Consider the following 12,196-nt stretch of genomic DNA (forward strand, 5'->3'; position numbering starts at 1 on the left):
AAACAACTCTTGCTCGATCAAAGCCCCTCGTGTCAGAAAACCCTTGAGGGCTTGGTGAAGGCCAACGTTGGGCATCTCTGAGAGCATCTCATCATCCCCAGTGAGGGAGAATTGCCGCAATGTCCGAGACTGGCCTGCCTGGGACTCCAGGACTGAGCTTCTCTTGTCGAGATGCTTCTAGGGGATGGACTGGTAATTCGCTAATGGCTTCCCGTCATACTGAGGGCCTTCCCCCGGCGTTCCCATAAGCATGGCCTTCAATCATCCCCCCCTCCACACACACACACACACACACACACACACACACACACACACACACACTGTGGGGTCGAGTTCATCAACGTAGTGGTGGAAGGGCCACGAACAGTCGCCTTCGGGGACCAGAGCCACGTCGACCCGCGTCAACTCCTCCACAGCCGGAGGCTGGGCCACCTCTCCATGGCTGGAACCAACGCATCAGTAGGCTCATTAGGATGACTTGGATGGAGAGGACTGAGCCATAGACTCTCCATCCCGGATTTCGCCCTCAATGGGCTCTGCCACCTCTTCTCCACCCACAGCTGAGCGGGAGAGGCCTCATCAAGGACAACAACCTCGGTCAGCTCGGAGGGAGGGACACCTGGATGCAAACTAGCCTTTTGACTTAGGGTGTCAGCACATACCTTTGTCGCACCCCCCAAATCAGCTTGAGCCGGTGTGACAGTCCCGTGGGGCCTTTGGCATCTGCTCAACCTCCTCCTCCTCTTCTCCGATTTCTCAGCTTGAGCGGTGATACTTGACCCTGCTAACCTAGATGCAATTTCGACAGTATTCGTGGCCACTATTATGATCTCTTTAGGAGCCAATTAACTTCTCAGTCATTTTTGGGGCCTTATAGTTGAGCCCAGCTTCATCGAAGCTGGATCTGCCCTTCTTGCTCTTTTACTGGAAGAGCTAAGACCGCCGCTCGAACGATATCTGCTTCAGTCGGTGGAACACTCAATATGCTGACCGCCCAAAGAATAGCTGGGTCAAAGAGGTTGCTAATCTCTCGAGACCCAATATAAGCTCAAATTTTGTCAAGCGCCTGCATCTCCGTGACCAAAAGAAGAACGAGCTTCAGTATGACTTTCTTGATCTCAGGCCAAGTCAGACATAAAAGGATGGGGTCGGCCCCGAAGACCCACATAAACTTCTCCTTCCAATCCTTGTTTGAATTAGGGGCATTCGAAACAAGCTTGAAACCTCCCAAATTTTGGAGGAGGTAGTGGCCCTCCTTCTTCACCGTTTTGATGCTGACAAAGTGACTAAGCAAGCGCAAACTGGGGTTGACTTCGACCCGATGATAGATTACAATGAACCCCACTAATGTAGCGAAGGAGTTTGGTTTAATCTGAGAAGGAGACACCCTAAGAGCCTCACAAATGTGGCGGATTAAAGGGTGGATTGGCAGTAAGAGCACGTACTCCAAATGCTTGAGATAGATCAGAGACCTATCACCGCCATGGTGACACACCGCTTCAGATCTATCCGGCGCCGACAATGTGAAGGATTTGGGAAGATCGTAATGCTTATAATAGTGCTCAAGCTCTGTTTTCGCAGATCTTCGAATGAAAGGATCGGAGAAGATCGATCCTCATCTTGTTACGACTGGTGGTGGAAGCGTCGGAAGCCATCGAAGACCATCGGAAGTTAGAATAGGAAGCCAATTGAAGCAAGGACCTCGAATTTGGGGAACTAGGGCAAGAAGTGTGTAAAAAGAATCTCTCCGCAAAGGGGTAATACATATAGGCTCTGACGATGACACGCGTCAGGATCAGAACGATCGACCTAATCCAAGATAAATGGTTGAAGTCAATCTTGAAATTCGAATAGGCCTCACAAGAAACGAAGCGCCACCCTTCCTTCAATGCGTCACTCTACTCAGAAATTGAAGTGACAACAACGCATGACATTCAATGATGTCAAAAGGTCACTTCAGTTATGACCTATCGCTTTCTCCATAAATGCTCCTTGAAACTCGCTATCTGACGACTGTTTGAATTCCCACTTCAATTCGACCAGTCAAATTTGGGTGGGAAGATCCAGCACATCAAAGTATTAATCCACCTACTAAAGTCACCGTGTGTTTAACTTTACAGACGAACGACTATAGCCATTGCTCCCGTGATCGACCCTGTGGACTGACAACTCACGTGGCCGACTAGGAACGCGATGTTAGTCAGCCCTTGTTAAGATCGACATGGATAACAAAGATGCTTGCCCCTCATTATAGTAAAACAAGTTGACTCGATCCATTCTATCCAATCCAAAGATTTGGCATCATTTATTAGCTAAGGAGGAAGCCTATTACTCCCCCAAGGGTGTTCAAACTAAACCTACTTATATGAGATATTTTTCAACAAGCCCAAAGGCATTCGATCTTTTGGCTGGTATCAACGCAAAACACTAATGTCATGTGCGTAAGAAACTCAAAAACTCAAAGTATAATTCACTATAAAGAACGCAAGATACACAGCTCAGATTGGCAAAAACATTGTTTCTTATTCATGTTCTCCAAGTGATTACAATACACAAAAAGGAAGAAAAGAAACAACAAACGACAGAAATGAAGATACAATAACTAAGGAACCAGATTTGGATCGACACCAAGATCAGGAGACGGGAGCGGAGAAGCATTGGCAGTAGATGGCACTTGAGTCGACTGAACTTCAGACTCAACCCCTCCACCTTTCTTCTTTTCTGGCGAGATCACCCAATTGTGTTGAGCAGAACCCTCGCCAGTCTACTTGACCAAGTCCTCACCTTCCTCTCCGACCTCTTTGGCAATGCAATGCCCTCATCGACCTCATCAGCCTTCTTGGCTCCACCTCCGCCACCTAGCTCAAGTCCCCCTCCTTGTTCCTTTATCTCCAAGAGCGCCTCCAGGCAGTTAGCAACCCTTCAAGGGTAGTGGAAATGGTTGGGATCCCTCCTCATCTCGGTTGAAAGTTGTGCCTCAAGATAATCGTATCCCGCCTTGCAAGCTAGCGCCACCTCCACTTTCCCAAGAGCGCTGTAGCGATAATCCTCAACGATTTCAAACCTATGAGCTTCAGAATCCAGATGAGTAAGGCGGTCTTGCAAAGCTCGAACCTCTGTGAGGGACGACTCACGTTGTGGCTCAGACACGAATGCGGCCTGAGCACTTTCCTCTCGAAGCATCTTAAGGGCGGCCCTCTCCTCCTCCAGCTCGGCTTTCAAGTGTTGAGTGGCGTGATGGTACGACTCAGTTTGCTCCAAAGCTCGATCCCTCTCCCGCCACCCAAGTGCAACCTTCTCGGATAAATATCTTATCCTCTTATTCTGTTCATGAAGCTCGCGCTTGAGCTTGTCGATCTCAGCCGACTTTTGGCTATCCGAGACCTTCAAGCCGTCAATCATGTTCTCCCGCACCTCCATCTCTTGGCGCCAGACGACCAATTCGTCCTCCTTAGTCAATAGCGACAAAAGAGCCTTTTTCAGATCGGCCTTTTCAGCCTCCAACTCCTCCAAAAGCTTGAGATAAGAAGCTCAGACTTATTCTACCCGGCCGAACCTCTCCTGCTCCACTAGAGCCTCGCAAACCATGTAGCTCCTAAGGCTCCGGTGAAGACCGACATCGGGAACCTCCCCGAAAAATTTTTCGTCACAGGGGAGATAGAATTGCTCAACCGCTTTCAACTGGGCGATCCAAGACTCAAGAACCAACCCCTCTCGTTGAGATAATGAGTGGGCCTGTACCTGTGCCCTGGAGTTGGCTCCTTGTCAAGTCGGGGACCGACTCTAAAGGACCCCATAAATAGCATCATCTATCTGTCCCACTTCTCCGACTCGATCTCATCGATGTGATGAGAATATGACCATCCCAGTTCCTCAGAGGGGGGCGCCCCCTCTTCGGCCGGCTCCTTCCCTTGGTGCTGGATTGACTAAACTCGAGGATGATCCTATAACTGAAGGCGATCAAAGAACTGTGGAGAAACTTCATTGACTTTAAGATCACCCAAGTTCCCTGTGTCTTCAATGCAGGTGGACGCTCTATCCAAGCTTGGACCGACATGCTCAGGAGGCAATTTAGGGCCTGTGTACACAGAAACCCTCAAGCATCCTAGCATCATGGAGACATCGAACCCAGTCCTGCAGACAGAGACGTCTACAGAACCCTGTTGGATGAATCCAATCATCCAGTGTCTAACATAGGAGACCTCATCAGAGAATGTCATTTAAGCCAATAGTTTACAAAAGAATGCTCAATGATATCTCATGCTCAATAATCAGCTTTATCGAATATCATACTCCAGTAGTAGTGTGGGGCCCTATTTCTGGTGTCTTCGGCTAGCAGAGGCCAACTATATTCTCAGAGAGATCCATGAAGGAACTTGTGAAAATCATCCTAGGGCTAGAACTCTCACACAAAAAGTCATTCATCAAGGGTATTATTGGCAAACTATCTTGGACTCGTTTCTTTGTGCAGAAAAAGCCAATTCTTCTCGAGCATACCGCGAGCTACAGCCACTAAGCTCAACTCCATTTTGAGTCTGATTCCATTTGTTCAGTGGGGATTAGATTTGGGGTAGTGGAATTTTGGATTTTGGCCATCGACTACTTCACTAAGTAGATCGAGGATGAGCCCTTGGCCAAAATTGGTGAGAGAAATATTATTAATTTTGTATGGAGGTCCATTGTTGCCCAGTGACTATATCGGCTGCTTGAGCTTGAACCTCCATCGCCTCCCCAAGGACCAGATCCTGACAAAGGCGTTTCACTGGCCTCGTCAAAGGCTCTTCCTGGGGCCCCTCCTGAGTTTCAACAAGTAGAGCCATTTGCACCTCGGCGGCTTCCTCCAAACCCAACATCAACATTGCTGCCCTCGCCTCGTCCTCGGCTGAATGAGGCACAGAGGAGATAAGGACTACTCGCAAGACCGGATTGTCAAGTAAGGCTTCCATCTTACGAGAACTCGTGTATGCCTTAATCTTCTCCAACGCATGTCTCTCGGCACTAGACAATGCCCCCGCCTTTAAAGCCTCCCTAAAGATCTCAGGCCAGTTAGAGCAATCCAAGTTGGAGTTGTCTCCCGAGACCCATACGAACCTCTCCTTCTAGTTCTTGTTCGACTCAGAAGGGTCGGCGATTATCTTGTATCCCCCAGCACCTAAAGATGATAATGAGCCTCACGCTGATGCGCCTTGACACTAACAAGGTTGCCAAGCAAGTTTAGGGTTGATTCGACTCTCAACTAGTGACAGATGACAACAAACCCTACCAAGATAGCAATCGAATTCGACTTCATCTGCATTGCCGATACCCCCAAGGCCTTAAAAACATGACGGAGGAAAGGATGCAATGCAGGCGTAAACCATATTCCAAATGCTTCACGTACACCGGAGCCTGACTTGCATTGTGGTCAAACCGCATGTGACTTCGCCGGCACCGTCCATGTGAAAGCTTGAGGAATGTCAAACTTCTTGTACAGCGCCCTTAGCTGTGACATAGTCACCTTAGAGTGAAAGTTCTCCAACTGGCCTTATCGAACTCTAACAGCAGAAGCCGCCATCAGAACTGTTTCAGAGATTGCTGGAGAAGATGAATGATCGAAATTTTTCCTCGATTAAGATTCAGAAATCTTCAAAAGCAATAACATCCCTCTTGTTGCAATAACAATATATGTAAGCACAAAATTTGGAAACTGTCAGAATCCCAACGGTTGACTCTTCGCCCAACCAACGATGGAGATCAATCCCGAAATTCAAAGTGGCCACTCCAGAATCAAACCACCTCTTACCTTAATTTGCCCACAATCATGCACGAAAAACGAATCAACAGCAAACAAGAACTATACCCTGATGACAACACTATCACATATGAAAAGGCTTTTCAGTCATCCTCATTAATACACCTCGAGAGTCGATAACGTACAACTATTTAATCTTCCAGTCGTATTCGGCTAGTCGAGTTCAAGTAGAAGGGGGCTATCTGTTATAGCCTAAAAAATTACCAAGTGCTAATCTCTCTAGAGAAGCCGACATGTGTCTCACCTCTCGCCTAATCAGACAAATTGCGGACAATATGAACTGCTCCTACGACCTACTGTGTCAGCCGACAACTTGCATAATCGAGTCAAAAGGCGGTACTTGTCGATCACCTCACCCGATCGACCCTACGAACAACCCGCACTCAGCCTATTGTGCTAGTCGATAACTTGTGTAGTCAAGTCAAAAGACGGTACTTGTCGTCCACCTCACCCGATCGACCCTATGAGCAACTTGTACTCAACCTATTGTGTCAGCCGACAACTTGCGAGCCCGACTAAAAAGGAGGTGCTTCTCGGCCCGTGACCAAACAAATAGAGAGACGACAGTTACCTCGAGCCCCTCGCTAGCCGACTGTCCTCACATTAACTGCTCTGACAAAGTCATCACTACTCTAGCCCCTATAGTCTTTATAACTTATCGAACTTAGTTAGCTCCAAGCACCTGCTCTCATTCCCTCATTCAATGACCAGATGACTCACCTTCTTCTCTGGCCGATACCTAGAAGGTATCTGTCGACTCAGCAGCCTAACTGGACTCAACCAAAGTTACCTTCATACCCCTCTGATCTACTATAAAAAGGAACTACGCTGCATGAGGTAACTTCTGCTTTTTGGCAAATTTGAACTACTACCCATAAAATTTGTCTTTGATTTTCCCACTCAAGATCAAAATACTGACTTAATCATTAGAGGGACAATCGGAGAACCCAACTCCACCCTCTTATAAGTTTTTTATGTGCAAGAGAAAACACCGGATTCTGAATCCAGTCATCTGAAGAAGTTCGAGGATTCTAAACACTCTCATAACTCTAATATAAACCTCATGTTTGATAAGTGACATCAACACATTTAACACATATTATGTGTTACATTTTTTTTGCATTTTTTGTCTTAACCCTCAATGGGAGGCCAAACGTTATATAACTCATTTTCATTATTTTCAGCGTTAGACTAAACATAAAACAAGTTTGTTCTAAAAGCAAAATCCAGTGTTTCAAATAATCTCAAGAATGAATGATTCATGATGCAAACAAATGAATGTCCAGATATCATCTAACTCAGTAAGCCAGTAAAACATTTGCTCAGAAGGAAAACATTCAAAATCAAACATCTTAAGTTTGTTCATGAAACCACAGATCTAAAAACAAAGCTGAGCAAAGTTATCACTCCAAGTAATCACTCCAAGTATCCAGAATAAAGCTACAGAACTTTCAAAATGGAAACGCAATTAATTAATCTAAAAAAGGTGGTGCTTCAAAACTGAACTGGCTATGGATATAACTAGTACTTCAATGGTGCCAAAATGTCGAGCTGAGGACCAAGTTTCTCATCAGCCACCTTCTCTGCCTTGAGGCGCAATTTAGCCAACTGCTTCCTCCTCTCGTATGCAACCTGTGCCCTCTGCTTCCTCTTCTCCTCCAACTCCTGTTGCAAAAAATATATGGAAGTCAAAATCTAAAAAGAAATAACCATATTACAAATGAGAACCATATCAATGCTTTAATGTCATTATAAGCTTTTGCTTTTCAAACCAACAACAACCAATGCAAGGTCACCCAAATTCACAACAATGCAACAAAATCAGGAAGGGATCCATTGGCATGTATACGTGAATTGCTACAGAGTCTGAAGGTCGCAACATATGGAGTCAACATGAAATTATTACAGAACCCATTATGCAATGGCACACAAACATAAGAACTCATTTACTGTTAGGCATCTTACATGGTATCATGGGGTAAAATTGATTGTATTGAGAAGTTATAGGACCTCTTCACTGTTAGGCAGTAGCATTGAGAACTTATACAGGCTTAGACATCTTACAAATGAAATATTGTTACCAAACAGTATTTCACAGATATAACCCTTGAAGGCAGACACTAAAACAAGCAGTGTATATGGTAAAGTTTAATAAGAAAAGGGAAGAACCTTTATTATGTGCGCCATCCCACATCTAATTTGGGAAGATGATGTTATTTATAACATATAGGATATAGCCATATGAAGGAATATTAGAATGAGAAATTAAACAAGGGTTATTTCATGTTCATGGTGAGGAAGGAATTTTCATAATGTAAAAAATTTACAGACAAGGGTATACTTTATGATAAACAGTGGATTTTTGACGATATAGAATACTACTCGATCATGATTCTGAGATCAAGGATCTTGTCAAGGTCAAAGTTTATAAAGCATCAGGCACTTTTGAGTGACAGATTTGGCCCCCCTTCACGTGACAAGAGAGACCTAAGTGGTTTCTAGGCATTTCTTTTTTTAAGGGGGCTGCTTCTGCCTCATGGAATATGCAGAAGAAGAAGAAAGAAGAGGATGAAGACGAGGATATGAGCAAGAAAGAGAAAGAGGAGGAAATGAGAGAAATAGAAAGGAAGAAAATCAAGAATGGAATAAATCGGCAAATATTATTATCAACAAATAATAATAATGAATTAAAGGTAAATTACATTCTCACCAGCCTCAATACTGATAGAAAGTAGGTCCAATGGTGGTTTGTACCAGGAACAGCAATACAGCATTAAAAGGCTAAGGGGAGCCGTCGAGAGTGGAAAGTTATTTTTTCAAGTAATCAAAACCCAAACTCATTGTTTTATCTAATTTGGATTTGGATATAAAGTATTGACTTGATCTACTATGAACTAGTCCATTTTTCTCCACTACAACTATGCTTTAGTGGGTCGCGTAGTTGGTTTTTATGTTGTGTGGCTTGCTTAAGTATGCTGCCCTCTTAGGTGTCTTCAACTCTTATGTGGTGGTACCAAAGCCTAAATTTGGTGTTATGCATACTACATCCATCAAAGTGGGAATTTAAGCAGGCGCCTAGACTGCTTTATAGAATAGTGGTAAAGACTGACGAAGATGTTGTTCATTGCTCACAAAGTCAAAGCAGGATGATTAGAATGGGAAGTACTTGCAGAATAGCATGCGATTTGGAATACGCATCAATCAAGCACACTTAATATTTCAAGTTTCAGGCAAGCAAGTAAGAGCATATCGAAACAATGAGTGCAGTCAAAAGGATAAGCGTTAATAAGGATGACCGACAGTATTTAGGAAGCATATGTATGAGATAAGATGTGTCAAATGACTGAAACACACAAAATATAAGGATTCATTAATGCTCTTGTTAAAAAGTGACAAAGTTGCAGGACACAGGTCATGCTATTTTAATTTGTCGGTGTCACGGAATGCAAACACAGTTATAATTCATATGAGTGCATATCCACATGATTTGCAGGGATCTAAGTAAACACAAGCAAATTCTGATGAATCTGACCTTAATTGTGTCATAATGGTTCCATCCAACCTCCTTCGAGAGCTGACCCAACAGACAGTACTTATGCCCCGCTTGCAGCCTCAAAACCCTACATATTTCTCATCGAAAGTAAACCAATTAAACCCTAACCCTAGAATCAAAACCAAATCAAAATTGCTTAAATATCATATATTCTATACTTGAGAGCATCTGGGATAACCATCCTCTTGATCTTGTCATACGGCGGAGGCACCCCCTCATAGGTCTTCAACCTTGCCAGCGCCGCTGCGCCCCTCTTCGTCTTGTGAGGAATCATCCTATTTCAATCAATGAAAAAACATTTAAATTAAAACAAAGGGTTTGTTGCACTTTAATACGCTGAAATTTCACCAATTTTTAACAACCCTACAATTTAAAATTACCCCAAATTTTCACCACTTTTTAACTTCAATATCTTCCATCATATCACCATTCAGAATTTTTTTTAAACGTTTATCGCGATTATCACATGATAAAAAAACGCATCATGCGACTATAACATGATAACAATTGAACCTTTAAATCCCCAGACTGAAAAGAAATCCCCCAAATCGCTTTATTTCTCCTTTCACTATTTATCTCAAAAACATATTAAAATGTAAAGCATTAATATATTCCTCCACTATCCCAATAATTAGCTCCAAACCAATCGAAATGAAAAGCATTACTCTATTAATTTCATCACTATCCCAACATTTAACAAAACCTACTGAAAATTAAAAGCATTAAACTATTTCTTCACTATCCCAATCTTCCTCCACTATCCCAATAATTAACTTCAGAACAATTGAAATTAAACGCATTGCTCTATTAATCTCTTCACTATCCCAACATTTAACCTCAAACCTACTGAAAACTAGAAGCGTTATACTATTTCTTCACTAAATGTGACGCCAAGCTGCAGAAAAGATGCATCAATTAAACAAGCACTCACACCCGAAAACGAGTCCTAAGCAATGATGAAACTTCAGTGAATTTACGAGAATTACCCTCGGATGGTTCGCCAGAGGATCTTGGCGGGAGCCCTGAAGTGGATGGGGCCATGGGAGGGCTTGGTGTTCATCCTCTTCCTCAAGAACCTCAGGTACTTCATCTTCTGGCGGACAAGGCCGCCGGAGAGGGCGACTCCTCGACCCGGACGTAACCTGACGACGCCGCTGGCTCGTTTGGGAGCTCGTTCGGCGATGATCGATCGCCAGGCGCCCGAGCATTAGGTTGGCGGGCGTCCAGCCACCTACGCGCCGGGTGGCAGAGGCCCGGAACCGGACACCATTCCCTTCGCTGGCTGCTGCTGCTTTCGATTGCTGGCTCCGCCGCTGATGAGGCGACGTTTATTTGATGGCGGTTTAGGGTTTGGGGGGTGGGCGCGGGACCTGACTTTGGGGGGGGGGGGGGGGGGGGGGGGATTTATGTGTTAGGTTTCGGGTTTTGCGGCTAAACGTGTCGAATGACCCATTTGGGTCCCTACTATTATGATTTAAAAAATGTTTTTGCGGTTTGGTCCCTATGAGTTTTAGTTATTGCTTTCTCTTCTTTTTAATTGTTTATTTTATTTTATTTTATTTTTTGTGCTATTAAAGTCATAAGCACTTGAGAAATTTCTTACCTCAAGGGAGACTGTGATGCAATCCATTGAGACAAATGGCTGTTTGGTTGGGTGGAAATGGAGCCACAAATGAAAATACTTTAACTGGATTTATGTTTCTTACGTTTAGTTTGTTGGCCTATTTGTTTTGATGATGTTTAACAAACAATTTATCACTAATGTTGTTTGTCTAATATTTGTATTTTTATTTATTTATTTTAGACAAACAACATGTTGGAGGATGGATGGAATCAATCATTCACGATCATATCCAATGGAGGTTGGCGGAATAGTGGAGTGAAGCTACGCAATTCAAGTTGAAGATCCAAGTTCAAGCTTCATCCGCAAGTGTACCAAGTCGAGCTTATTGAAGACCTATAGCTTGGGTAATCTAGTTTAGGAGTTTATATTATGTGTGTTAAGTACTTTAAGCCCAATCAAATACACACACATTTCATTGGTTTCTATGTATATATATATAGTTATATATATACACATCTTGGTTTTTGGTTTTATTCACAAACAAAGTTTTTACAAACAAATTCCAAAAATTATTTATACATGTTCGTTTTCTATGTGGATAAGTTGTTTTGGTTTAATTTCATAGATATGAAATAAATATATATTCATATACATACTCATATATTTCATATTCTATTGTATTTGTAAAAATATCGTATTTATTATTTATAGACTTTATAACAATAGTTTATATCTTTCTTTAAGTCTATAAAATCAGTTTATAGAGTTTCAAAATATGGTTTATGTCCAATGTCAAAAACAAGTATTTTTTCATTTACATGTTTTGGACTATTTTATAAAATGAGGAGATTTCTCATTTGGGAGATGCTTTTTGAAAACCAATTTTTGCAGCATGTGTATTATCATGTCTATAATCATTTCCCAAAGTTTTACATTTTTTTGAATTTGTTTGATATTTTTAAATAGGGTTTCAAAATCAGAAAACTGCTTTCAAAACCTGAAATTCCTTGTGTTAGTTTGCGGTCAACCGTCACGGTCGACCGCTGTAGGCTGTCTAAAAATCACAATAGATAGCTGATTCCCCATCAAACACCGATGATAAAAGTTACAATCTGACAACTTTCTGAAGGTTACAATTTGAAGATTTTCACATAGATCGATGAAGGTTACAATCTGACGACCTTCATAACAACTGATGAAAGCTCTAATCAACAGCCTTCACAATCAACATCGGGAGTTACAATCTGACGACTCTCACATATCAAAGAGCTAAAGCAAAGATTACAAA

At 42.8% G+C, this 12,196-nt stretch overlaps 1 protein-coding gene across 1 annotated transcript; it reads right to left on the bottom strand.

Annotated features, from left to right (window-relative positions):
- On the bottom strand, positions 7,073-10,489 carry LOC109850188 (60S ribosomal protein L13a-4-like). The gene is made up of 4 exons (XM_020420138.1): positions 10,331-10,489; positions 9,503-9,619; positions 9,324-9,411; positions 7,073-7,456 (listed from the first exon to the last, which is right to left on the bottom strand). Exons 1-4 carry the CDS (start codon positions 10,432-10,434, stop codon positions 7,313-7,315), a joined length of 453 nt encoding a protein of 150 aa, XP_020275727.1. The 5' UTR covers positions 10,435-10,489; the 3' UTR covers positions 7,073-7,312.

The sequence above is a fragment of the Asparagus officinalis genome, chromosome 7, assembly GCF_001876935.1.
Source record: "Asparagus officinalis chromosome 7, Aspof.V1, whole genome shotgun sequence".
Classification (NCBI taxonomy): domain Eukaryota; kingdom Viridiplantae; phylum Streptophyta; class Magnoliopsida; order Asparagales; family Asparagaceae; genus Asparagus; species Asparagus officinalis.